The 27,468-nt window shown below is 41.1% G+C and overlaps 1 protein-coding gene across 1 annotated transcript; it reads left to right on the top strand.

Moving 5' to 3' along the window:
- Nucleotides 1-1,394: 1,394 nt before the first annotated feature.
- zfyve16 (zinc finger, FYVE domain containing 16) lies at nt 1,395-27,468 on the top strand. Its single transcript, XM_044173740.1, is given in 20 exon segments — nt 1,395-1,725; nt 3,159-3,259; nt 5,833-5,941; nt 6,774-7,606; nt 7,608-8,882; nt 9,935-10,031; nt 14,607-14,783; nt 14,873-15,012; nt 15,307-15,523; nt 15,922-16,044; nt 16,179-16,334; nt 16,421-16,645; nt 17,018-17,100; nt 18,592-18,696; nt 19,872-20,022; nt 20,170-20,250; nt 20,385-20,547; nt 21,472-21,577; nt 21,701-21,877; nt 21,975-27,468. Coding segments are annotated over 18 exon segments (4,338 nt in total). The 5' UTR covers nt 1,395-1,725; nt 3,159-3,259; nt 5,833-5,871; the 3' UTR covers nt 22,134-27,468.

The following is a 27,468-nucleotide window of genomic DNA, read 5'->3' as shown; positions in this document are numbered from 1 at the left end:
CAAAATCCACCTACTGAACTTCAACTTATTCTGTATTTGCAGTGACCATCGTACACAATTATACTTTCCATTCTTCTTCATACTTTTAATCTACCAAGAATAAAGAAATTGGGTTTCTCGCAGGCTTCCACGCAGTTTGTGTCTAACAAATGAAACGTTTGATTTAATAAACTAATGTTACAGAAAAAAAAGTCACTGTCGTTGCAGAGAAATGAAGTAAAAAGTATAATTCCAAAGTTGTCATTTGACTGCAAAAGTAGATACATTTAAATGATTGAATATTAAAGAAAAAGATCACATTTGTAACAATATTTAAACTGTACAGCCTCACCAGCAGATGGAAGACCATTGTAAAAACTGCAAATACTTCTTTTATAACTTTTCTCCAACACTCTCGCTGTCATGCTGTGTTTAATGTTGTAAATATAGTGACTGTAAAGAAACTTTCAGATTTTAGATATTATGTTTTTTATTATTATTATTTTATTAAGGAGGTAAAGAAGAAGGTACATTCGAGGATGAGGGAAATTGAAAGGAGTTATTGCCCAGAAGTTACACACAGTGTCTCAGAAGGCTTTACAGGGCCTTTGAGACATTGTATGTCCAGCTGACACAAAAAGGGAAGAAACCTTGGGAGAGGCAATTCAAAGAGAGATCCCCTCTTAACGGATGGCTGGGAGAGCAATAGGGTATCGGGAGTTTGGGGTCGGAAGTTGGGTGGGGGTTAGCTTGTAGGAGTAGGGTGACAAATTGTCCTCCAGTTCACTTGAATAACTGGAGGAATCTTCACCTCAGGGAAGGTTTTTTTTTAGGCTTTTTTGTCTTTTTCATCTGCTGTCGACAATCCTGTCCGTCATACCATCCCACCTCGTCTCCAGAGTATCCTCCTAACACAATTCAGAACTGTTGCCATGTCAACAGGTGGTTGGACGCAGACAGAAACACTGCAGGTGTATTTGTTTAATCTATAACAGTGCATCATATTTTATCATTTAATTTTTTCATGTTTTGTATGTAAAATCTTAATCTAAAAACAATTCATTAAAAGGATTTCAGATATAGGCTTACAGAATGTAGGAGAAGCACAAAATGGAGATACTCGAGTAAGTATCCCTACATCAAAATTAGACTTAAGTGCAGTTAAGTTAAGTTAACTACCAAATGGGAAATGATGGGTCAGCTACTGCTGAGGTGCCCATGCCATTAGTTATAGCTGCAAACAAAAAAACAAAACAAAGAAAAACATTTAATCAATAACCAAATAAGGGTTTCAAGTGGTAATTTAAATTTTTCAACAATACAAAATTAATAAAAAATAAAAAAAAACCTTTAAAGAAAAGCGAGTGGGCTCATCCACTATAATGTGTGTGTGCAAATAAATATAGCTGCCTCAAAGAAGTAAATCACCACCAATTATCTGAACTATAATCCGGAATAATTGCAGTTTTGTACACAGAAGAAATCACATGGCAGGCTGGCTTCCCAACGCCGTGGCTGCTGAGCGGATCCTGTGACCTCCCGACGGTCTGTTCAAGATGGCCGCTTGAGTGGAGCACTTACACATCTCTAATAAAACTAATCCAACTAGCTAGCTTCCCAAGCAACTTCAACCGCCTTCTCAGAGGATGACACGACGACACGGGCGACGTTTGTTCCTCTTTTAAACCTGGAGATGAGCGTACTCGTTGAGGACGACGTCGTAGTTATGGAATAAAAACAGTGCTGGTAAGGAATTCAGAAACAAACCAGGTTAACTCACAGTGAGCTAAGCTACATTAGCCAGCTAACGCTCAATAACTAGCAGGCTACACCTGCTTTAATCACGTTAATTCCAGGTGACAAACAACGGGCTGGTTACTGACGGTTGACGTTTAGGAGTTTTAAACAGGTAGCCACAGGCAGTTCTGTAATTTAACACCCGAGCTAAGTGTTAAGTGTGTTTGTTGTGGTCAGATGTTAGTTGCTAATGTTACCTGATAATGTCAGCGGTTTGATCACTGTTGCGCTAACTAGGTAAGATAGCATGTTTGCTAGTTTAGTAAAGGTTGCACAGAGTAGACAAACGTTCGCCTTCATGTTGACGTTGAAAAATGTCACCCAGGCTGCCTTTTTGTGGTCTGTGGGTGCTTGTGAAGCTAGTCGTAGAGTTAACGCTCTTTAAACGATGATAAAATGGTTAAATTATATTAATAATATAACTGCAGCTTGATAACGGTTGCTGTCGGTGTTACAACGGTTAAATGTGGCCCGTCAGATTCTCTGAGCTGATCAGCTGTATTGCAACTGTAAACATCGATTACCAGGTTACATTGGATGTTTATAGTTGGTATTTAACACTGTGACCTCATAATATTTAGACAGATTATCACATTTTGATAGGTGTGACAGCAGAACTCGTTTCTGGTAATATACAGCCATAATCAGCAATGAAACTGAATTAAATACTGCAGTTAAGTACAGTTTTGAGGTACTTGTACTTCAGTTTAATACTATTTCTACTCCAGTGCATTTCGAAGGGAAATATTGTACTACTTTTTACGCCACTACATTTATCTGAAAACTGTAGTTACTGGTTACTTTGCAGATTATGATTTAAAATACAATACATGTGATCAGTTTATAAAATGCAATGCATTGTTGACACCACCAATCAAACATTCTCCAACAACAGGGAACAGTCTAATGTTGGCAGTTGTCAAACAAATCCAAACAAAATAGTTGACCAAACTTAACAGGTCAAACACCTTTGAAACTGAAGGCCTCTTCTTCACATAACTTTTCAGGAAAGTCAGGCCTGGCTGTCAGTGTGTCTTATGTTTTAAGTAATTAATAATGAATGAGTCGTTACCTGCTTTGTGCCGTTCACCGGCTGGTTCAGAGTCAATCGGGAACGACTCATGAAGAAAGTGGTCAGTATGGTCGAGTCACAGATATTCATGAAGTAATCACTACCTAATGATTCATTAATGTAGGATCTCCCAGTCTGTTCTCTAAAAACTCATCATTATCTACTATATAGTCCTCCATTATGAATTATTAGGGAAGTACTTATTAACAATTCATCAATAATCAAGTCGTTCCTCATTCATGCTATCCGGCTGTTTTGGTTGGAAAATCGCTGAGATGACACATCATACAACTCTTTTTTATTCCCACAGCTCTACCAAGAGTTCCTATCTTTCCGAGGTCCAAAACGAAGCCATATCAGATAAATCACCTCACTCAACACAACGGCGACAACAAATACACAGCTGGTCCAGTGAGTTTACCGCTAATACTGGGCATGCTTGAGCTGCGTTGCTATGGATACACGTACTATGTGTGTACCGTCGGGGTAATTGACCAAACTTCGTCAAACACGGACAAACAGCGATTGAACATGTCCAAACAAGGACAGACACCCATGGCACACTAAAATAACATCTGTGTCTCTTTGTCTGTCTGTTGGAGAATGTTTGATTGGTTTGCCGTGGCCTTTAAAGGTTAAACTAACCAACAGTGTATAAAGTAGTTGAAATTAGTCCCACCAATAGCTGCGACCAGATATTAAAATGCTGCTTATGTGTGAATGCATCAGTTCGAATATTGCAATAATATGACACATATGATAATATATGTCATATATCAAAGGAGCTGCTATGCCCCTGTGTGTATACTTACACTTTTGAAACTTTTAAGTACATTTTGCTGACAGTACTTTTGTACTTTTACCTAAGTGAAATTTTGAATTTGTATCGTATTTTGAGTGTTTTTGGCAGAGTGGTATTGCTACTTTTACTTAAGTAAAAGATATGCGATGTGATACTTCCACCGCCTCAGTAGTTTTCTCATAGTTGACCCAGTAACTTCACAGCTTCCCCTCCCTAGAAAGACACTGTCACCTGACCCCAGGTGATAGTAGTGTAACATTTTTATGAAAGTTGGAGAAATGCTTATAACCAGTTCATTATTTTTAATTGTCAGAGAAATAGCAGACGACTGTTAATAACTACTGGTAACTCCAAATCCAAGGAAGTGCATATTTTACTGTGATGATTAACTGTAAGTCGTGTATTTAGAAAGACTGACTTCCTCATTCCCGTCCATATTTAGCCTACATAGTTACCAGTGTGACGCAGCAGTTCAAAGAGAGTTACTGGAGGACGAGGTAGGGAAAAACGTTGTTTGCTACAGTTAACTAACACACTGACTTGTGGAAAAAGGAGACGTCTGTACATTTTTAGCAGTCTTTAGTGTCCTTTGTGTTGTGGAGTCACTACAGCCTGCTGCCTCTTCATTAACACTGTTGTAGGGTCTACATCAGGTGATTTCTGTGTGAAAGTACACAGTACTTTTCTACTCAGGCACGCAGCGACAGTAATACAGGGTTGTCAGGAGAAAGTCGTCACAAGCGGTTGTAAGAGTTGTTTTAATTACAGTAATTGCAGTAAAACAAAGAGTCAAATCTGTCATCTGATCAAAACACTTCAAAAGTAATCTGACATATGCCATTTTTGGCTTGATCTCTATTGTCTGGATCATCTAGAACATAAGTAAACTGCCAAATATTGTCTTTGGCTACACATCTACTATGTAAAGTATTGATTTGAAAGGCAACTACTTACCATTTTTGTACAAGAACGTGTTCGGTAATGGCCATTCAGACTCCTTTTATCAAGCAGCTGATTTTAGAAAATATTTGACGTTTGCCCTCAGTTTAAACAGAGTTATTTTCAACCATGCTTGATATTTGCTTTCCCAAAATTTGACCCATTTTCATTCCCGGTAATATTAACCCATTTCTGATATTCCAGTTTAAAACAACAGGAGTATAAAGGTGTCTTAAAGTGTATTTGAGCCATGGAATTTGGCTTTTCCCCTTTATCTCTATGTCTTACTGCGGGGTGATCCGTATCATGTAGAAACAAAAACAGGATTCGACCTGGGGGGTTCCTGAATTTAATATTGGTTGTGCGACTGAAGCTGATTTTTGTGGAAGTGACAATATTATTGATCTGCACTTCCAGAGGCTCGAAGCGCCATGGGTGTTGTTGTGTTAGCACTGCGTGTTATTGCAGGCAGTCAGCTGCGTCAGTGCATCAGGCAGAAGATGAGATTAGGACATTTGAGACTATTGTATCACATTGTTTTCCTTTTATTGGGTGACAAAAACACAGATTTTAATATTTCCCTCAGGCAACAGTTCATTCTCAGTCGTGCTGCACTTTCTGTAGTTTGCTCAGCCAAAGAGCTGCGGGCCATCTGAAACTAGACATTGCGGCAGTATGGACAAATCACATGATGCAACAATGCAACGTAACGTGTTTGCTGTGAAACTGGTCTGTGTGAGGATAATGATCACAATTCCTGTTTTGTGCAGGTTCTGTACTGTACTTAAAACCAGCGATGTTGTTTTTCCATTCCTGTAATTTTGTCAACTTTTGAATCTCAGAAGACACGGCTAGGGTATACAATATAGCTTGCTGTGAAGAAGGTAGACTTTTGTGCATATTCAAGGATGTTTTGCAATGATATCATACTAACAGGAGCTAGGGCTGGGCGATATGGCTTATTAATAATAAGGCAGCGGCACACACACCTGTGTGAATGTATGGGTAATCGACGGTTGTTGGGCTGACGGTGGCCGGTTCTAACATATCGCTCAACTCTAACCTCAATACAGCATCTCGGTATCAGTTTAATAGAAAGAGAAGCGTCTGTATTTTTGACTAGACTCTTGCTCTTCAGGAGATTTTAACACCAAAAGAGCAAAGATGTTAGACTGAAAAAAACCTGATGTTTGAAATAATACTTTCTTTTCCAGTATTACAACAAGTCTTTTTTTCTTTTTAGGAATTGGAGGGGGTTAAGGGCCCTTTGTTTTATCCCAGCATGGACAGCTTCTTCAAGGCAGCTGTATGTGATCTGGACAAACTGCTTGATGACTTTGAGCTCAATACTGGTAAGATGTAGGGCTGCAACTAATGATTAATTTCAATTTTGATGAATCTTCCTATTGTTTTCTCAATTAATCGTTGGGTCTGTTAAATGTCCTGAAAAGAGAGAAATGTCCATCACAATTTCCCAGAGCCCAAGTTGACATTTTTTAATCTCGTTTTGTCTGACCAAAATCAAAAGATATTCATTTTACAATAATACAGACTAGAGAAAAGCATCAAATCCTCACTTTTGAGAAGCTGCAAATGGTAAATTTTGGACATCTTTGCTTATGACTTAAATAATTATTATCAAAATAGTTGGTGTTTAATTTTCTGTCAATTGACTAAACTATTAATTGATGAATTGTTTCAGTTCAAGTAAGATCATTAAAATTCTTGCAAAGCCATTTAAATAACTGTAAAAACAAAGAAATTTAGGAGTTAGTCTTAAAGGTCCAGTGTGTAACATTTAGGAGGAGCTATTGACAGAAATGTAATATAATATTTATAAGTATGTTTTCATTAGTGTATAATCGCCTGAAAATAAGAACCGTTGTGTTTTCATTACCTTAGAATAAGCCCTTTATATCTACAGAGGGAGCGGGTCCCCTTCCACGGGGGCCGCCATGTTGCACCGCCATGTTTCTACAGTAGCCCAGAACGGACAAACCAAACACTGGCTCTAGTTAGGGCCTTTCGCATTTTTTCGCAAGTTTCGCAGCCACCGTAGTTTCTCCTACACTAAATCCTACACACTGGACCTTTAAAGTCAGTAATATAGTTTGACATCTAAATTATCTTTTTGTGTATCTGAGTTTAACTTGTTTTGTTCTTTTTTTTTTTTTTTTATTACAGAGGAACTTGAATGCAAATCTGTTTTCCTGAAGCCTTCTGTGTACCCCTTCTCCTCACTGGGCTCTCAGTGTTTATCCTCAGAGGCGTCCACTGTCCCACCAAACCTCCCTGACCTTAATTCTCTTCATTATGGTTCTGCCACCAGCTGTCCTGACCGCTCTAGCAATCAAAACTGCAGCACTGATAACAGAGAGGTCAAAGGTCAGCCTCTCACTGCAGTGGACCTTCTCTCCTCTGTGGATCGCAGGCCAGCTAAAAGCTCTGCTCCTCCGTGCCCGGATAGAGCTCTGAAGCCAGTGTGTGATCTTGTGAATGACACAAGCTCAGCCATCCTGGTCAGGGCCAACAGCCACGATGCTTTCAGTGAGCTGGATATGGTTGAAAAGCAAATGGAGGAGGAGGAGACGCTGCTTGTGGACTTTGACAGCCCTGTGGCCACTGTACATGCAGAGGAGCAAGGACGACCAAGCCAAACTGCTGGCTGTAGAGACACCAAGGAAGAGCAGGCCTCTGCAGGGAAAGACGAGCTGCTGGGTTTGGATTCCCATGAGCAGAGCAGTGAATACTCTGCCTCACTCAGTCGGCTGGACGTCATTCTCCCTGCTGCAGTGGAGAGAGGCTGTGAGTCCACAGATGATTCACTGTCGCCAAGGACCACTGAGTCAGCTGACAAAGAGGAGAGGGACTGTGAGGAGGCGGCATGCACAAACCAAGTGGTCGATAACTCCTTAGACCACTGTGAACCGGAGGACACTCTGCCTGTTGATAGCATTAAAGAAACAACAACAACAACCTCAGTGAATAAAGAGGATGAGTCACAAGAGGCCTCGGATAAAAGGTGTGGCCGAGTCTCCTCCTGTAGGTCTAAAGCCAGGGGCCTCAGACAGCGAACAGGTGGGCTTATCATGCCTGCCCATAGCTGTGTCCATGTGTGGAGCTCTGGTGAAGCCACAGACCACAGAAGATGAGTCTGAGGAAGCTACAGAGCAGTGTGGTGAGGCAGACGTCTCTGAGAGCGCAGAGGCAGACTCCCTGTCAGCCTTGGAAGCCAGTGAGGACAGGTCCCGTTTAGAGGAACCTGTTGACTCGTCAGTGTCTGTGTCCCAGCAGATTGCAGGGGGCAGGGTGTCACCAGAGGGGCAGCATGTCTCTCTAGAACCTGCTGCTGCTGTCCTTTCTGCAGACCTCGCTTCCTGTGATAGCTCAGAACCCAGCCCAGTTGATCCTCCGGAGTTTGGCTTTGAATATCTGCCCGAGAGTGACCAGGCTGAGCTGCTGGTTACAGACGAGGAGTTAGATGCATTCCTGCAGGCGCATACAGAAGCAGAGCAGGGTGGAGGTGTCTCTTATTGCAGCAGTTCTGGAGATTTTACTCAACCTGAGAGTCTCTCAGAATCAAACGGAGATCTGGAGGGCAGGCTTGTGGAAGAGGAGCTGAGGAGCTGTGGTCGAGGTAGACGGGAGGATCTGGAGGGTCTGGCTTTTCCAGAAAGTGACAGAACAATGTGTGTGTCAGTAGAGGGACGTTTTAACCCTGGTGCTCCAGCGATATTGCAGGACTCTTGCAGACCTTGCCCAGAAGAGCCAGAACCCTCCTCTGGGGAAAGCCATTCTTTGACCAGCAACACTTTCCAGTCCCAGCAGAGCAGTAGCCCTGATCAGCAGCCCTCCTATGGAGGTGCAAGACCTAAACAGCTACACTGCCAAACTGCTAGTTCTCCACCAGCAGGGGAGGAAGGAGAGGAGCCGGATCAGACGCTTAGTGGTTCTACAAAAGGGCCAAGTACAGCAGAGGATGAAGAGAGTTCACCCACAAGCCCCAGTCTTACAGAGGAGCATTCCAACATTAGGGATTTGAGCCCTATGTATGCCACTCAGGAGCATCAGGATTACAATGTGGGGTATGATGAACTCTCAGAGCCCCCACCTTACCCTGGGGAGCCACCCACAGATGGTGCCAGGTCGGTGAATTGGAAGAGAGAGGGAGTGGAGGAGCTGGGGAGCAGACAGCCTGCTTGGGTGCCAGACTCAGAAGCTCCCAACTGTATGAACTGCTACCAGAGGTTCACTTTCACCAAGAGGCGGCATCACTGTCGAGCCTGCGGAAAGGTATGTTAGTCAGCTAATACTTACACACTTGTGTAGCAAGTCTTACTTAAATGTTGTTCTGTCTGGTCAGTTGATCGACTAATTGACTAATCAACTAATCGTTGCAGCCCACGTTGAAAGGTTCAGCAGTGTTATTTCTTTTCATGAATGAATTAATCTTTAGTGCAGCCATTTTTGTTGACAGTTCTATGCTTTATTTTATTCTCATAGCATAGCTCAGCTGGTTAAATGAACAGTAAATCAAGTGAAAATTGTAAACATTATACTTGTTTTGCACTAGTATTTAGTACTTGACAGCCGGTGAACACCTCCCATTTAGCAAATATCCCTTGGGCCAAAATATATACCATTTTATTTAGCAGTTGTGATCTTCAAAGTTGTTATATTACTGTCAGAACCATACGTTGTCAGTGTGTTTACAGGGATATAATTGAAATCTTATTAGTTAAGTATTTGCAGCTGGTGTTAAGTTGTCTATAAATATGAAGTGACTAAATTCACCAGATATTTATAATAGATTGTCTAATCAGCTTCAATTATGTGTTTGTTTTACATTCTTTTTTTTTTTTTCTTTCTAAAAATTGTATAATTGTACGAATGGAATGAGAAAGTACATGCATTTGTTTTTGTTTTCAACACTAATATCATATGTAAAGTGAAATGAAAGTGAAAGTTCTCATGAAGTGCGCGTGTTTCAGATATAGTTAGATAAAACAGATTATGTCCCAGGACCAAATATAGCACAGTGGATTCATGGACGCAGAGAGCATGAGTCAGCAGTTCTTTTTTAAGCTCTTCTATAGATCCTACTGAACGGTGTGTCCTAAAGATGGAGGTAAGTCCTTCAAAGGCCACTGATTAAAACAGCATTAGAGAGGACTGTTTAAGATGTGTTATTGTTCACAGCACGACTGCTACTTAAGGGACTAGATAGACCAACGTGTTTAGATAAACTGTAAATTGTTGTATCTTTATATGTGAATTTATTGTGCATGCAAGTTGCTTTGTAGCGTATGTCTTTTGTCACAGTCGCCCTCTCTCCTCTGTGGCAGGTTTACTGTGCTGTGTGCTGCAACAGGAAGTGTAAGCTGAGGTACCTGGAGAAAGAGGCTCGTGTGTGCGTCATCTGCTTTGATACCATACACAGAGGTAAGGCCGTAGTTTGGTCTGACCTGAGATCTGGCTCAGCCATTAACGATTCACTTCAACATGTGAGCAAAGACTAGCTCCAAGCAAGTCTGTAAGTGTTTTCTAATAGGGAAGTATTTTACCACTGCAGTATGATTGTCGACAGAAATGTTTAGTCATTCGGGAGTTGTTTGATGGCTGAGAATAATTTCAAGAAACAATAGAGATTATTTATTATTTCCACCTGGGTTCTCAGGAGTTATGACAAACTGAGAAACCCCTAGGATAAAGCTGTTGTGTATGCTCAAATTATTTGTGTGTGCATCTCCTCATAGCGTTCGAAAACTTTGGTGTTTGAAGGGCTTTTTAAATATTGTGATTTAAGTGATATTATAATTGTTTTATGCTGTAAACCTGTGAGTGCACAGGTAATTGGCTGCACAGAAAAGCATGCACATCTGTAGCATGCAGTTATTTGCCTCCATTGTATAAAGAGAGCATGTCCCTCCTTTTCTGAAGTGCTTTTGCTTGCTGGTAGAGGATTGACTTAGTGTGTAAATACAGGTTTTGAAGTGGAAGATCAGGTACTAATAATAGAATAGTTATAGTAGTAACTGAAAGCTTTTTTTGTGGGACTTTTGTGGGATGTACTAAATTGATATACACAACTCTCTAAAGCTGTACTAATCAATATTTTTATAGTAACAATGGATCAAATGACTTTATGCAATGGAAAAGGTGTTGCTCATAGTGATGAACCCACAGAGAATTATTACCTGAATCTAGTTCCCCTCAGCTCTGTAGAGCATTTAGTGTCTTTCAGCTCATTATTTTGGTTTTATGCCAGAACTTCACTGTCTTGGTTTCAGTCTCACCGCTTTTCATCATCCTCGTGTCCAGCAGCAGCAGGCAGCTGTTTTCAGAGAAAAAGTTCTGATTAACCCGCTGAACACGAGCTGCTCAGCAGCAAACAGCAGACAGACACAGTCGGAGAGCAGCTGGTGAACACAGTGGAGCATTTAGCAGCTAAAGAGCCGGATATTTCCCTCAGGAGGTGGTGGAGACAAAAAACGGAGCTAAAAGAGAGAGAATAGTGGACTTACATTCATCAGATGGCCAGAAACACGACTCCAGATGCATGCTGATGTTGCTCTGTGTTTGCTCGATGTGCAAATAAGCAACCGTTTGCTAGAACGTTTGCGATAACAACTTAATTAGGTGATAATATGTCAATGTTGTGTTTACAGCTTGCTTTGCTGCACACACGTGACCAAAAAAATCAGCTAATGTAGCTTTAATATTTTACTGCTTCTGAACTGGGGTTAATACATTAACAGGATGGAACTGATTTGAGTTTTGAGATGAGTTTCATTCCCGCGCAGGAACAGACTGAACCTACGAGCCATCTTTAAATCCTAAAGTAGACAGAATTCATCAGTTGTCATTAAAACTTAATATCAGCACAGTAACATTTTCATTATGCAGTTGATGAATATTTAAGGCACGAAACAAAAAGAAAAATGTCCTGTACAAACTGGCTCATGGGCTTTCTTTCATGTATGTCTGAGCATCTATTAAAAAATTCAAACTTTCATATAACGAATTGTGTCTTTTAAGGAACATAAACAACATGCAGGTGTCTCTCAATTTACAGTGGGAAAAAAAAAGATTTAAAATCAGATGTCTGTTTCGGTGGTTTACTTGTCTGCTTGGATGATAAAAGGTGTGTATCAGAGAGGCACCTTTTTATAGTTATAGACTGCAGCTTGGACATGGAGAGAAAGACGGGAGGGGGAAGATGGATGGAGAGGGCAGGAGAGAGGGAGGCGAGTTATAGCAGGACACTGGCATTTGTCCTTGATTTTGTGTGTGTGTGTGTGTGTGTGTGTGTGTGTGTGTGTGTGTGTGCGTGTGTGTGTACGTGCTACAGGACCCGCCTAATGCAGTAGACATGTGACGCTCACACACCATGTCTAAATTAAGACGAAAGAGAAAGAGGTGATCCACTTTTTGTGGCTGGTGGATGCTCGAGCGCTGTGATGCGATCCTTCTCTCCTTTCCGTCACCTCTCTCTTTCCTTCCCTCCCTCCTTCTTTGCTCTCCATCTCTCATATCAGTATGGTGAGCAGCATGTGAGGCTTACCGCACAAACCCCAGCCTAAAGCTAACAGGCTATTACGGCTAACGACAGACAGAGACTCATGGAAATAAGCGAGGAGCAGCTTCAGGAAAGCTGTGATGGGAGTGTCTAAAGTCAGACTAAGGAATAGACTCGCAAAGATGTGGACTGGTTGAGTTTTAGAAGAGGGGATGATGAGGACGAGGTAAGATGCATCCGACTTCTTAATAAGTAGACTGTTGTTATTGTGTTGCAACTGTGTACTGCTGCTGTGTTTTGTTGGTTTGTTGTAGTGCTTATGATCTAGCAAATCATCATTTTGACTAGCTGTTAAAGAGGAATATTTGTGTATATTGGTGCTAAACTTAAAATGGGGTCAGCAATAGATTTTTTACTTGTACTTGAAGTAATTTGCCTTAAGCCCTTGATACATTTTTGTGCCTTGTCATCCTTTCCTTGCTGAACAAGGTGAAACATCTCCCCTTGTAGTGATGCTGTGTGACTAACAAGGGACTTTTTTTCCATTAACAAGGGTCTGAATTACTGTAATGTGCTTTTTCCTGATGTGGCTGTGTTCCTGTGCTTTTTCTAAGCCAAGCTGTAGTTGTTGTCAGTACACAACAGATCGATAAAGATCTATGATGCTTAATCAATATAATGTAGACGAGTGCCACCTCAGCATTTTCTGAGAGTGCAATCAGAAGGCATTGAGAAAGCCTCTCAGTCATAACCAGCTTTCCTTGAAGTAACAACTCACGTCTGTCCTGTGTGCAATAACCTTCATTCATCTGCACTATAGCCGAGCTGTCATTCATATGTTAACTGAACCACACAAAGCTGTTTCAATCCTAAAATGAAATGAAATGAAATGTAGATACAGGAATGTTCTGCGATATTGTTCTGTGTTATACAAATTAGTCATTACAGTAAACGCAGTCACTGCCTTGTGGTCATTGTAAACATGGCTGCTACACTGCGTGCAACAGTCCACTGTTTTTCTGTCAAGCCTCTGAGCTAGCACAGTCATACTCATGCTCCAATTCTGCCTCTAAATTATCCGATGTGATATCTGATCACTTGACACAAAAGTATATAACCCCCATCAGCAGTTGCTTCAGACACACCTTCATTTTCAGAGTTTCGATCATCAGAATTCTCAAAAAGCTAACATTAAGAAACGTCTTCATCCTTGCGTCTGCGTTGGTTTTTAGTGTCTGTGACACAAAATGAGTCCAAACAGGAAACATTAGCAGCTATTCCCTGCTACCTGCATACCGTGAAAACAATACGGCACTCTTGCGTACCTTGGGTGTCTAAAGACATTAGAAGAACAATGATTTTCAACAATTTTGACACCAGCGAATTGTGAAAAACAAGTAGTTTGGTGAAGAGAAGGGACTTGAGGGTTTAAATGAATAAAATGACAGAATTAGACAGGGTGTAATATGGTCATGGGCCTCTAAAGAACTGAGGTACGTGTATTTTAAGCCTGTAGCTGACAAAAACATTACTGGTCCAAGAAACTGAGCCCAAGTACTACTGCTCCTACTATGCTGCATTACGATAGACTAACTAGAGAGTAGAAAATGGATTTCAAAACAACCTCACAAGCCTTGATATCAGCTACTAAATTGAATTTTCAAGTTGTTATGGCCAACACTTCCCTAACGTTCATACACATCCAGCCGAAACAGCAGTGTCCATCAATTTAAGTTTAGTTTAGCTCTCCACCATATTGCACATGGCAATTAGTGCACTGTCGGCCTGTTTAAGCTGAGAGCAGCTGCCCTTGGTTTCAGAGTGGCCGGAGAATCAGCGCAACTTGCAAACAGCAAACCAAAACAAACTACTAATTGAGGTTTTTCCTGAAACACTTTAATTTAAACACATTGAGACAGAAATGTATTCAACCACCAACAACTAAACAAGACTAAGAATCTGCAGCATTTAGCACAAACACTGCCAAAAGCACGGCGGTGCTTTGAGCTAAATGTGAACGTTTGCATGCTGACATGCTCACAATGACAATGCTAACATGCTGTTTAGCAGGTAATGTTTACCTTCTTAGTTTAGGATGTCAACATTGCTAACGTTTGCTAATTAGCTCTAAACAGGACCTGGCGATGGCGCTAGATGAAAAATGATGGGATCACTGAAGTCATTACAGTTCATCCTGACAGGAACATGAATGTCTGTAACAAATTTCCCATCCCAATTGTTGTGGAGACATTTCACTTAAATCTACCTATTAAATCTAACAGGATTCATCGTCTGGGGACCATGAATGTCTGAACAAAAATTCATGACAGTCCATCCAATAGTAGCTATATAGTAGACCAACATTGCCATCCTAAAAAAAAATGAATTAAGTGAAGTGGACTTGCATTAGGACTGATATTTGCATTAACAGTAGATTAAAATGAACTTGAAATTTGTGCTAAAATTAACACACCTCTGTGACATGTTTCTCCTTGTAGCTCAGGCCCTGGAGCGGATGATGAGTCCTGCGGGTCCCAGTCCGAACCCCAATGTCCCATCTGAGTACTGCAGCACCATCCCCCCTTTGCAGCAGGCTCGTGCCGCTGGCACTCTAAACTCTCCTCCACCGACCGTCATGGTGCCTGTGTCCGTCCTCAAACAACCAAACAACGACAGTATGACTACTCTTAAATACTACTTTACTGTTTGTTTGTTTTCCTGGCCTGTACCCTTGAAAACACTTCCACTGTCTGCATGTTATCAGGTTGTCCTCGTGAACAGAAGCGTGTGTGGTTTGCTGATGGCATCTTGCCCAACGGGGAGGTGGCAGACACAACCAAACTGTCAGTGACGAGCCGCAGGAGCTCCCAGGAGTTCAGTGGCGTCACTCCAGACCAAACAGCAGTAAGACATGGGTGCATCATCCACACAGCCCTGCTACAGGGAAACACTAGATTCTTAGTTTTAAGGACTTTTTTTCCGCCAAAAGCCACGTTGCTGTCACTGTTTCTTAAACCAGTTAACTTGTTTTGAGAAAGTTGGTTCTTCCCCAGGTGGTTTATAGGCTATTTGTCTGCTTCACTGAGCTTTGTACCAATATATTATAAATATTAATTAAGTGTTGTGAGCAGTAAAAATAACTGAATCCATTGGAGTATAATGGGAATGTTACCACAGTGACTGACCCTCTCATTTCAGCCTGGCTCAGCAGCGTCAGAGGTTGGAGTCGGTGGCTCCTCTGCCCCCGAAGCTTCTGGGGCTGTAGAGGTGGTCCGACCTCCAGTGTCTGGACCCTGGGATTATGCCCTGCTCTCTGGAATCAGTTCTTCAGTGAAGAGGGTTCCCAGTCTGCTGCCAGATAATGAGAATGATCTCCCTCCTCTGCTAATCACCACTGCAGAGGATGAAGCAGGAGGTACGTGTCCCTCACCCTCACAGTGGTCGTTTATTTAGGCTTCAATGGCAAAATAAGTTTTAGACTCCGTCTCTGATGCAGCATGTGAGAGAACAGAAAACACTCGTCTTCCTTCATATCAGTACTTTTCAACTCACCACTGTTTCCCAGCAGTAATACCGCTCTCTCTCGTGCACCAGGGGCCAAATATCGCGCAAGCACCGGGCTCTTTCTCTTAATGTGCTGTCATGTCTGAATCAAGCTGTAATGAACATTTACGTAAAAGTCGCTTATGTCTGGATGTCAGAAAGCCATCACTTTATCAGATAGATGATTCCAGCAAGCTTAGGTATTCACACTATTGCTTTGGATAGCATGCGCGTAACTTGAAGCGTGGTCTGCTGTGTTTTCTCTTTTAGATGTTTTGGTTGAGGAAAGTCCCGCCCCGTGTCAGATTCTGCACCTGTTAGAGGAGGGAGGACCCCGACCTCTGACATTTGTTCTGAACGCCAACCTGCTCGTTAATGTCAAACTGGTTACATGTGAGTAGAATATATCTCAAATCTTCAAATCATACTGCATATACTGGATAAAAAAGAGAATCATGGATGTCTTTAGATGCTCTCCCACAGACCTAGTCCCAGTTAACTCTCTGTGTTTGTGTTTTATCTATCAGACTGCAGTCGGCAATGCTGGTGTTTTGGCTCTAATGGGATGCAGGCTCTGGGACAGAGAGAGTTGGTGTTTCTGTTGGAGTGTTTGACAGAAGAAAAAGCTCTTCCAAAAGACCTCTTCACACTCTATCTCAACATTTACCAAGAAGCCCAAAAAGGTAGACAGCACATACAGGCCATGTGTTTGTCTCTGTATTTCTGTTTTACAAAACAAAGACTACAGAATCATTATCTTGTGTTACAGGGAAGTTTTTAGAGGAGCTGGATAATGTGACGTTCACGAGCAGTTTTCTGGGCAGTAAGGACCACGCTGGGATGCTCTTCTTCTCTCCCACCTGTCAGCCTCTAGATGGCCTCACTCTCCCCCCTCAGCCCTTCCTGTTTGGCCTGCTTATCCAGAAGCTGGAGGTGCCCTGGGCCAAAGTCTTCCCGCTCAGGCTGCTTCTACGGCTCGGGGCTGAATACAGTGGTGCGTGGCTTTCTGTAGTTCAATGCTGTCCCTGTCGTTGTGGTCTGGTATAGTTTCATATTGTCTTGAGCTCACACCAGTTCAGTTTAGAATCAGGTTCATTGCCAATCATTGTCATTGGACTTTGCCTTGGTCTTTTGGTGCATAACAATAAACATAGTAAGAGAAAAGAAATATAAAATAGTACTTTAGTAATACATTTACAATAGAAATTATACAAAAATATACCACTGAATTTGATGATGATAAATTATGATGAAAATAATTCTTAGTTAGAATTTAGCAGATAAAGAGGATCAATGATTGTGTTCCTAACCAGTAATGTTATAGTTTTATGGTTTATGTAGCGATAACAAACGTTCTCTTTTTCAGTGTATCCCACTACATTGACAAGTGTCCGTTTTCGGGACTCTGTGTATCGAGAGACAGGACACACCATTATGAATTTACTGGCTGTAAGTATTAAAACACAAGCAGATCGATGCCTTTGTTGTCAGTGGTCTGAGGTTACAAAGTATTGTCAGAACTAAAGCCATGTACTTTTCTTCTTAGTCCCACTGAAACCATGTTTAAACTATTTTTAATTAAGTGGCCAAGGAGGTTCTGTCTGCTGTTAATCATTCTCTGCAATTAGGTTATTCCACAAATGGCACTGAAGACTGTTGTGGTTAAGTCCCGTTAAAAGAATGGAAAGGAATTTAGACCATCATCACTGTGTAATTGTAAACCAGTGTCATAGCTTTGTTGATTGTAAACAGACAATATTTTTTAAGCTTCTTTTACCAAAGAAAAATTCCAATCTTTTCTCTGGATCCACATCAGCTATGAGACAGACATAGTTACAGTGGTTAAAAAGACCAGAATGAATCTGGATGACAGCTTTGATCTGAGAACATTTGACGCAGTTGATCACACGATTCTTCTAAAGAGATAAATATGTTGTCCTCTGGCAGTGTTGTCAGCTGGCTCCACTTCTACACCAGGAAGAGAGTGTTTTGGATAAAGGCTCATTTAAGTAGTATGACATTTCCTGACATGTTTGCCTCAAGGGTCAGTTTTGAGTTCCCTGTTTTTGTTTTTTTAACTTAATGTACATGCCCTTATTGATTTCATTAGGAGGCATGACTCCAAAGTCTGTGCACTAAAATTAGCAGTGATCGGCGGATGAAGCCTTATGAAGATTTGGGGCTTTCTTTCTGTTTGTGCCGATAAAAAGGATTTGAAGCTTCGGGGCTTCAAACGCAGCAGCACAGTGACATCTGGTGACTTGTAAAACTTATAGCAGCCTTCAGGACTGGAGCCGAAGCGCTACAACACCTCTCTGATTTCAATAGTTTTATTCTCATATGTGAGCAAAAAAAGACCAAGAAGCCTGCGTGTTATTATTCAATCTGTAATACATTTGTTCAGAAGTGCTGCATTAAATATAGATGTTATTGTGCAACGTGTCGCAGTAAAATAATTAATAAATGCGTCATTCAAAAAGCCTAGATATAAAATATTTTGTTGACACGAAATATTAATATACCTTATTGGTGTAGTTTAGGCCCAGTGTCACTGTGTTTTAACTTTTAATGTATTTATTTTTTATAAATATTATGTGACATTTCATAGCAGTCACAATGTGATGTGATTATAGAATGATATTAAATTAGCCTGTTAGTCTAAACTGTCAAACTCAATGAGGCTCTTTCTGAAGCACAGTCATCAGTCACGTGATATTCTTCCTTTGACACAAGCTCCGACACAATGTACTGAAACAGCGCTCTTCACAGGAGTGAAACAAGCTTCGGAGCTTCGATATCATCTCTAAAAATTAGTGAAATACCAACAGTAACAATAGCAGATGCACATCGTTGGCCTTTGTGCCACCACTTATGGGCAAACATGAAAGTTTTAAATCCTTTGCAGACATGGTTCAGTATCCTTAAGCTGTTTTCCCACAGGACCTGAGGAACTACCAGTACAGTCTGTCAGTTGTGGAGGGCCTGAGGATCCACATGGAGATGGGCCACAGCTACATTGACATTCCCAAAAGTAGCTTCAATGAGGTAAGAGAGCTGTAAAGGAATAATTCGACATTTTGGGAAAGAAACAAATTCGCTTTCTTACTAACAGTTAGAGAAAATCAGTACAACTTTGATGTCTTCATATTTACCATACAGACTTGAGGGTGATAACGATCTTGTCATCTAACATTGGTAAGAAAACGAATAAATGTATTTTCCAAAATCTCAAACTACCGGTTACGACTACACTTCCTTGAAGGCGCCTGTATATCTGCGCTAACAATAATCTTATTGTTTATTGCATGTCACGCTGTGTGAGATGGGTCTAATAAAGTCTTGGTTGCAGTCTGTGTCAGACTGTACGACTTCAGTTTGGAGGCATGTCACATGCTGCGTTGAATGCCTGGTGAGTCACGGTGCTACGATGTAAATAGAAAAAGATAACGGGTGCAAGCAGAAGAAATGTCATCCACTTGCATCATCTATCTGCACCGCTCTCATGTTTTGAAAATTCAGCAAACAATGAACAAGCTTTGGCCTTGCAAAGTGAGTTTGAGGTCAAGTAAATTTTATTTATACACCAATATCGCAAATCACAAATTTGCCTCAAGATGCTTTACAATCTGCGCAGCATACGACACCCTCATTCCTTAGACCCTCGATTCAGAAAAGGAAAAAACGTTTCCCCTTTAACGGGGAAAAAATGGAAGGAACCTCAGGAAGAGCAACAGAGGAGGGATCCTCTCTCAGGACGGACAGACAGGAAATAGATGTCACGTCTACAGAATAAACCAAAATCACAGTGTGGACAAGCAGTATGACAAAATTATACATAGATTGTAAAAAATATATGAAAAATATGCATCTGGGAGGACGTCGAGCAGCTTCAGGTGTCGCCAAACAGACCTGAGCCACAAGACCTCCTCTCCACCATGTAGACCTGGAAAGAGGACAGACTACACAAACACAAGAGGGAAAGCTCAGTACACCATTCACACAGACAGGACAACGGTAAATATTTCTTTTAGCTAGCTAAAACTGAGTGGTAGTTTTTGTAGATGCGGGTCGTAGCGTTGGATTGATCTGGGACAGTCCAAAATCACATAGTGTAAAGGGGCCTTTAAATATAAAATACAACAAGTACACTGGCAAAGACACAGCTCTGCAGTACCGAGTGTTCACTGTGAATAATGTATAATAATCTCTGTGTTTTACAGATGCAGAAGGTGATAAATGCATCCAACGAGCACGTCATCAGCATTGGAGCACGTTTCAGCTCGGAGGCTGACTCTCACCTGGTGTGTTTCCAGAATGAGGAGGGAAACTATCAGACCCAGGCCAACAGCATGCCTGGGAAGACCCGCACAGGCGAGTCATCAGTAATACTGCCACTAACACTGCTCGTTCTATATGTATCAGAATAAAGAAGATGAGGGAGCAAAATAACATCGCAAACATTCAAATGATGTAATGGTTATTGTTGTCAACCCTCTGGTGGTCTGTGTATTGTTACAGTGACTGGAGCCAGTTTTGTGGTGTTCAATGGAGCCTTGAAAGCCTCCTCAGGCTTCATTGCCAAGTCCAGCATTGTTGAAGGTAAAGTTACCGATTTGTTGACTCTTTATGACATCAAATCAAGGCTGAGAAGAACATAGGAACATGCCTCGTATTCTACAATGCTGTGATTGTTTTTGGAACAACCTTAACTGGAATTTGTCTTTGTGTGCTAGATGGGTTGATGGTGCAAATCCCTCCAGAGACCATGGAGTCTCTGCGCAGTGCCCTGAGGGAGCAGACAGACTTCCACATACCCTGCGGCAGGAATGACGGAGGGGAGCTCAGAGAAAACGTCACTGTCCGCTGGGTCGACTGGAGTTCACCTGTCAACACAGGGTAACGGCACTACACACACATACGCACAACTATTTACACACTTTTGTGCAATATGTCTGCTACTGTCCTGCCACACACTCTCTCTAATCCAGCTGGTCATACATGGAGTAAGTCTTTGTGCTGCAATGTTTCTGGTGGTAATTTCAGATGTTTTACATAGTTTACATAACCACAGAGCAGGTGCTAATAAGGCGGTAACAAAAGAAAAAAGTACTATAAACAGAGGAAAGGCACTTCAGAGCTAGCTGTCAGTCAGTGTTTGATCCAACCATTCTCTAAGGATCATTTCTGAGATGTATTTTCCTGTAGTCTTTGAAATTAAAAGAGATTTTTTCAAGTCTGTCTTAAAACCATAGTCAGGTGCCCACATTGAAACAGTTTTTGCTGGGTGTGACCTGCTCGTACTGGAGATCTCTTTCTAACAGGCTTCCAGTGGAAGAGATGGTGGACAAAATCCACACTCCTCGTTCTGTGTAAAAATACATTCCACAGTTTATTTGAAGCTTATCTGTCAGTCTATTCAGTTAAGAGAGTGTCTTCCAAAGTTACACTCTTTTTAGTACAAAATCCCCTCCTTGTGTTTCCCACAGACAGTGTTTCTGTGCTGAGCTGCACAAAAAGGGAATTTTGTATTAAAACGTGAGTCTATACTTTAAAGTTCAAATAAAAAACAAGAGCGCTGTGAATCTTAAAATGCTTGTTATCATATTTTGCTCAACTTATTGTTCACAATAGTTATTGTTCACAAAATGAATGAATAATTGTGTAGGTAGGGAAATGTGGCAGATTTAGCCGTGGTCAAACATCACTGACGGTGCACACATCGATGGAGTTGAGAAGGGAATGAATGGGACTTTCCTGTCACTCGCAATTTGATCGAATTTATCTGTAATGTGATTTAATGACTATGATGCTCTCCTGCAGTAAAACTAGTGGGGTTGATGGGAGGCCTCTGGACGGAGTCCGCAGTGTGAGGGTGCAGCAGGACACTGAGTTTGAGTCGGACGGATGCACCATCTGGTGCACTGAGGTGAATTTTCCTTTCAGTTAACTGATTCTTTACACCCATTGCATGCGCTGGATAAAAGTTTCCAGTGTGACTCTTCGAGCCAGTTGACAGTCCAGATGTGTAAATGTCTGAATATCCCTCCAGGTGTTCTACCAGCTCAAGACTCCAGACTGCAGCCTCGTGTCAGTGCTGTCGTCCTGCAGCGTGTTTCAGAGGGAGATGGCTTTGGCCACCTGCAGCGCTCTGACTCCTCACCTCGCTGTTCTCACCTCCAGTGGCATCAACTCGCTCTCTCTTCGCATCTCTACACAGGCTGATATGGTAAAAACCGATGTTTGTAACACAGTGAAGTGTTTAGAATATCTTCTATTCAGTTGGAAAATGTGTGGTGAGTATTTCTGGGTGTGTTTGCCCTCAGGTGGAGTACCAGGCTGGCTCCGGAGGCAGGCTCCTCCCTCAGCGCTACATGAACGAGCTGGACAGCGCTCTGATCCCCGTCATCCATGGAGGTAGCGCTAGTGTGCCACAGACTGCCATGGACATGGAGTTCATCTTCTACATCACACACACTATCTAATGCACATGCAGACCACGACACACTTCCAACTCAAAGTATTGAACAAAGATCCACTTAAGAGAAGGTGGTTGAGCACAGAAAGAGAAGCTGTTGATTGTGGCAGGACATGCTAACGCAACAGCTCATTTTGCAAAGTCGGACATGCAGCCAGTCACAGAGGACGAGTAGCAGCTGGCACAACATTCCCACTCTGAGGTTGGGGATGTATTTTGGAGGGATGTAAACTGATATGATATATTGGTTTTCTGTTAAGGAACTGTTGTGTGTTTGTGTGTTTCGTGCTCACCAAAGCTGCTTTAACACAAGAAGCCAAACACTAAACAAGGAATACGACAACATGACCAAATACAACCAAACTATTCTTTCTTCTGCTCTGCCTTCCAGGCTCCCTGCTGGCCTCCGTCAGCTCGGAGCACCTCAGTGAATGTTTCCCACAGACACTCTATCGAAATGTCTCCTTTGGATGTATTTATTATATTTTAATATGGGCTCATTGAATGAAATGATGATATTAAAGCAAGGTACATTACTGACTGCAGTATTCAGTACTTCAGAGGTGATACATGCGATCAGGTGCTACTGTATAGTCACTTACGTAGCTAGCCCGCTCTAAAAAAACGCAGGGATGAAAAGAAATCACATCTCATTTCCTCTCAAGGTACTATGCTTTCATTTCATGAGCTGGTTTATGATGATACTGCACAGGAAAACATTGGGCCTCATGCAAGAATATTCTTATCCTAAACTTCTGACTTTTTTTTCCAAGTCAGGTTCACCGAACTCCGCACAAACGTATCTCATTTCATCCTGATGAATCACACCTGTTCATCAGGAGGTGTACATTTGTGACATGTGATCGTTAGCGTAATCCACGCCCCCAAATTGCTATATAAGGGGACCTGTTCTGCTCCATTTGTGGACAAGTTTCATAAAGAAAAAAGAAGAACATCAGAAATCGGCAGAAAACACGACATACTTAGCAATGCCGAAACTATTCCAAGATCTTAATACAGCTGCCAATACTGTGTCATCAGAGTGGAGCTGTACTGTGACAGAAATAAAGAAAGACATGAAGTTAGATGCTAAAAAATGTCGACATGACAGTCATGGAGAAGGATGAGAGAATATTACACAGGTGTTGTTACACTGTCGGGTGTCACAACAGAGGATGTTGAAGAAAAAAGAAAAGTTGTCAACCCTTTCATGTAAATTGACAGCCATGATGATGGCGATGTGGTGAGAAGAATAGTAATTTTGCAATTTTTGTAGTTTTTGGCAAGATATTTTATCTCAGAAGAGGGACCTGAGGAAGATCTTGAAACGTTGCCTTGAAAAGAGAATTAAACTATTTATATACAGTGTGCAGACGTTTCTCCTTTGTGCCCTGCAAACATATTTACACTCAGCATTATAAATCTTAAATCAAACAAGTATTTTTCCCCTGGTGGAGAAGGGACGACTACCTGTACGTGACTCGTACAAGAAAATTCTAAATACAGAGAAAATCTTTAATCGCTCGTACCTGACCCTTAAGAACGAATCTGTTCATGCGAGTGTTTCTTGCACGAGGCCCATTGTGTGTCAATAACAGGTTTTGTGTTCAGATGTAGCCACGGTTGGAGTTCACCGCCGGCTCATCGCCACGTGTGGATAAATGTGGAGAGTGGCAATCAGCCATCCTGAGCTTCCTCTTCATTCGCACGTTATTTTGCTAAAAAGTGAAGGTGCCTGGTGTATTCTGGAGTTTCAGCTGCAGTCAGGGTTGGAAGTGAACTTCCTGTCCTGTCGATCATTTTTGCCGTTATTCTCCTTTTCGTTACCTTTGGTCTCTGCCAAGATGCTTCTGCTATACTTTTATTGTCTAAACGTTCTTAATTTTTGAACGAGCAGCTGTTAGTTCATGAGTAGCATGGCGTCCCCTTTCAGTGCTGACTAGTATTATCCAGCTCAAATACCAATGATTTTTCTTCACTTCAAGAGATTTTACGTGTCTGCTTCAGTTTTTGTGTCTCAGTTAAATGATCAGGTTTTGCACAGCTGATGGGATCTTTCCGTCACATTTTATGACTCTTTAAGCATTTTGAAAGTCATCTCACACCTTTTTTTGATCCTTAAGGTGTAGAGATGATAAATGTACAGGCTTTTTGAAAACTTTTAAATGAATGGTTTGACATTTTGGGGAAATACGCTAATTCGCTTTCTTGCCAAGAGAAGAGAAGACCGATACGACTCTCATATCTGTCGGTTAAATATAAAACTACAGCCAAGCAGCTGCTTAGCTTAGCATAGCATAAAGACTAAAAACAGAGAGAAACAGCTGGCCTGGGTCTATCCAAAGGTAACAAAATCTGCCTACCAGCACCTCTAAAGCTCTACAATGAGCATGGTATATGTGGTTTGTTTCATTTGAACAAAAACTGAAGTGCGAGAACAACAAGTTACGGAAATAGTCCAACACAAAACCTCCCGTAAAACCACAACTTGTCGTTTTTATGCTTCGGTTTTTGTACAAATTGTACAAATTAAAGCGAATAAGCAGATTTCCCAAAATATTGAACAAATAGCTTAAACCATTAGTTGTGGGTGCCCTGAACCCAGCAGCAGTCTGCTCAGGTGCTGTTTGGAGCAGAAACCCACAAAGTATTTTACCACACAGTGAAAAGCATCAGACCGGTTTAATGTTTTGAATATATTTAATGTATTTTCACAGCAGCTTTAAGGCACTTTAGAACCATTAAAACAGCAGACAGCTCTGAGGCTTTTCAGCGTGTGGGTGTACAGCAAGCGTCTTGTAGGTTTGTAACCAGGTCAACAGGTGAATCACGACGGGGATAACGTCGCCTTTTTTTTTTTTTTTCTTCTTCACCAGCTTCTCATCTTTTCCACAAAATTTAAAGCTACATCAGAACTGCCAATTTCCTCATACGAGTGCTGTGGTTAAAGGTCTTGTGGTTGATAAATACGCAGAGAGCGTCCATCCCTGTAAAATGCAACCAGGTTAGCATGTACTGTTTCAAGTAGCTTTGTGCAGTGTTTCACATCTCGTCTCACTTCGTTCCTGTCAGGAATGTTTCAGTCGGCTTTGTCCAAATGTACAAAAGATAAACTGTATGCATAGAGTTTTTTTTTTGTTTTGTTTTGTTTTTTTAATAATGAAGAGTTATTTTTGGAATCATTGGTATAAAAGTTTTAACAAACAGAGTAAGAGTTCATATTTTTGATAGGACATAGGCTACGTTAATTTTGCAGTTTGTGTAGCAGGTTCCATGAGCACTGAGAGGAAAAAAAAAAAACACTAACTTCGCAGTTAATTCCAGAAATAAACAAATATAATATATATAATTTTGTCATATGGTGGAAAATATCTAATCTCAAAATGCAATGCATAAAGGTGAATGTGCAGGTAAAGGTGGAAAAAATCTGAAGCTTTACACCAGCCGTCAGCTTTGACCTGTTCTACGACTCATGTTAACTTTCTTTAGCCAATACAGATTACATGTTATTTACTTCTGATGTTGATTTCAAAATGTCTTAATGTTCAGAGATGAGACATTTGATATTTAGTGGCCATTGCTGAGTAATAAATCTCAATTTAAATAATCAACAACACATTATTTTCATCTTTTCATCATATAAAATGAGAGAATGCAGCTGGTAACCCAGGAGGGAGCTGTTTTTGTGACTTATAAACCTCCACATTTAGTTAAGCTAATTCAGTCATGTTATGAATTAGTTAATTGCGTAGGTGTAGTATTCCTCGGGTCAGCAGGTCATTAAGGTGGTTTGATTTAAGAGGCAAATTGCAGCTCTGTATTATCAGCAGGTTTGTACAGAGCAGGTACAATGCGAATGTTGTTTATTTTTTCGTACCAGTCAGTTTACGACTGACTGGTACAAAAAAATTAATTAAATGAATAAATTTCTTCTCAGAGAAAATGTTGAGCTGGCGATTTTATGTCACCTGTATTACCTGTCCCCACATAAGACATGTTTAGTAAACACCAGAAAGGCCTACCGCCGTAACTGACTGCTGTTTTGATTTTAGCCATGCTAGCGGCGTTGCTCCAGAGATGGCAGTGCTTGTCTGTCTGTCTGTCGGTCCACCACTTTGGTGCAGACTGAAATCTGTCGGATCAATTGCTATAAGATTTTATACAGACATTCATGTTCCCCAGAGGATGAAGCCTACTCACTTTGGTGATCCTCTGACTCTTCCTCTAGCGCCACCAGCACGTCAGACTTTTCACACATCAAGAGAAATAGCTCAACATCTACTGGATGGATATTAGCAGTATATGAACATTTAGAAGTAGTTTATAACACACTATAATGTAGTTGTAAGCAGATATAAGGACATTTCTGGCGATTATTAATGTACAGAGTTTGTCGGCAATTGTAACTTCTCCTATGAAGACATATCGATATTATTACAACTGTGTTTTACTATATTGTCATTCATTATCTGTTCATACAGCAGCCTTTAGATGTGTTCATTACATTTACGAACAGCCTCCACGTACGGGTGTGCACAGGAGAAGTTATCGTTGTTGATGAATACATTAAACACATATCTTCTTACAACATTATAGTGTGTTGTGAACCATTGATTAAATGTTTATATACTGCTTATAAATGCTCAATATGGGGATAGGGGAGTGTAAGTTCCCAATCACTTTGGGGATCCTCTGACTTTTCATCTAGCGCCATCATCAGGTCAACATTAAAGTTTGTCCCATACTTTGGTTTATGACCAAATACCTGCAAAACTAATGACATTCCCATCAGTATGGTACTAATTAGCAAATGTTAGCATGCTAACATGTCAGCAAACGAAGATGGTGAACATGGTAAATATTATACCTGCTAATCATCAATCAAACTTTATTTCTTTAGCACCTTCCAACAACCGAAACTGAACCAAAGTGCTGTACAACATTAAAAACAAGATAAAAAATAATATTAATGATAATAACAAATAATAATAAAAGTGCAATCATCAGCATGCTAGCATGCTGACGTTAGCATTTAGCTCAAAGCACTGCTGTGGCAATAAGTACAGCCTCACAGGGCAGCTAGCGTGGCTGTAGACCTCACATCTTCGTTCATTTTCACAAACCAGCGTTTAGGCTTTTGAATCCCATAAGTTTGATAATAACTTAGACTCGTACATCCTCTTAGTCTACCCACAGTCACAGGCTTTGGGAAAAAATAACATTAGCGTAACCGTCTTTGTCCAACCTCCACAGTCGGGATGTGAAAGTGCTGTGTGGAGAAGCTAATTACTTGCTAGCTAAATCATCATACTCAGTGATACCATCATTAAATAATAATCAGA

The sequence above is a fragment of the Siniperca chuatsi genome, linkage group LG18 (genome assembly GCF_020085105.1).
Source record: "Siniperca chuatsi isolate FFG_IHB_CAS linkage group LG18, ASM2008510v1, whole genome shotgun sequence".
NCBI lineage: Eukaryota > Metazoa > Chordata > Actinopteri > Centrarchiformes > Sinipercidae > Siniperca > Siniperca chuatsi.
This window is presented reverse-complemented; position numbering and strand designations above follow the sequence as displayed.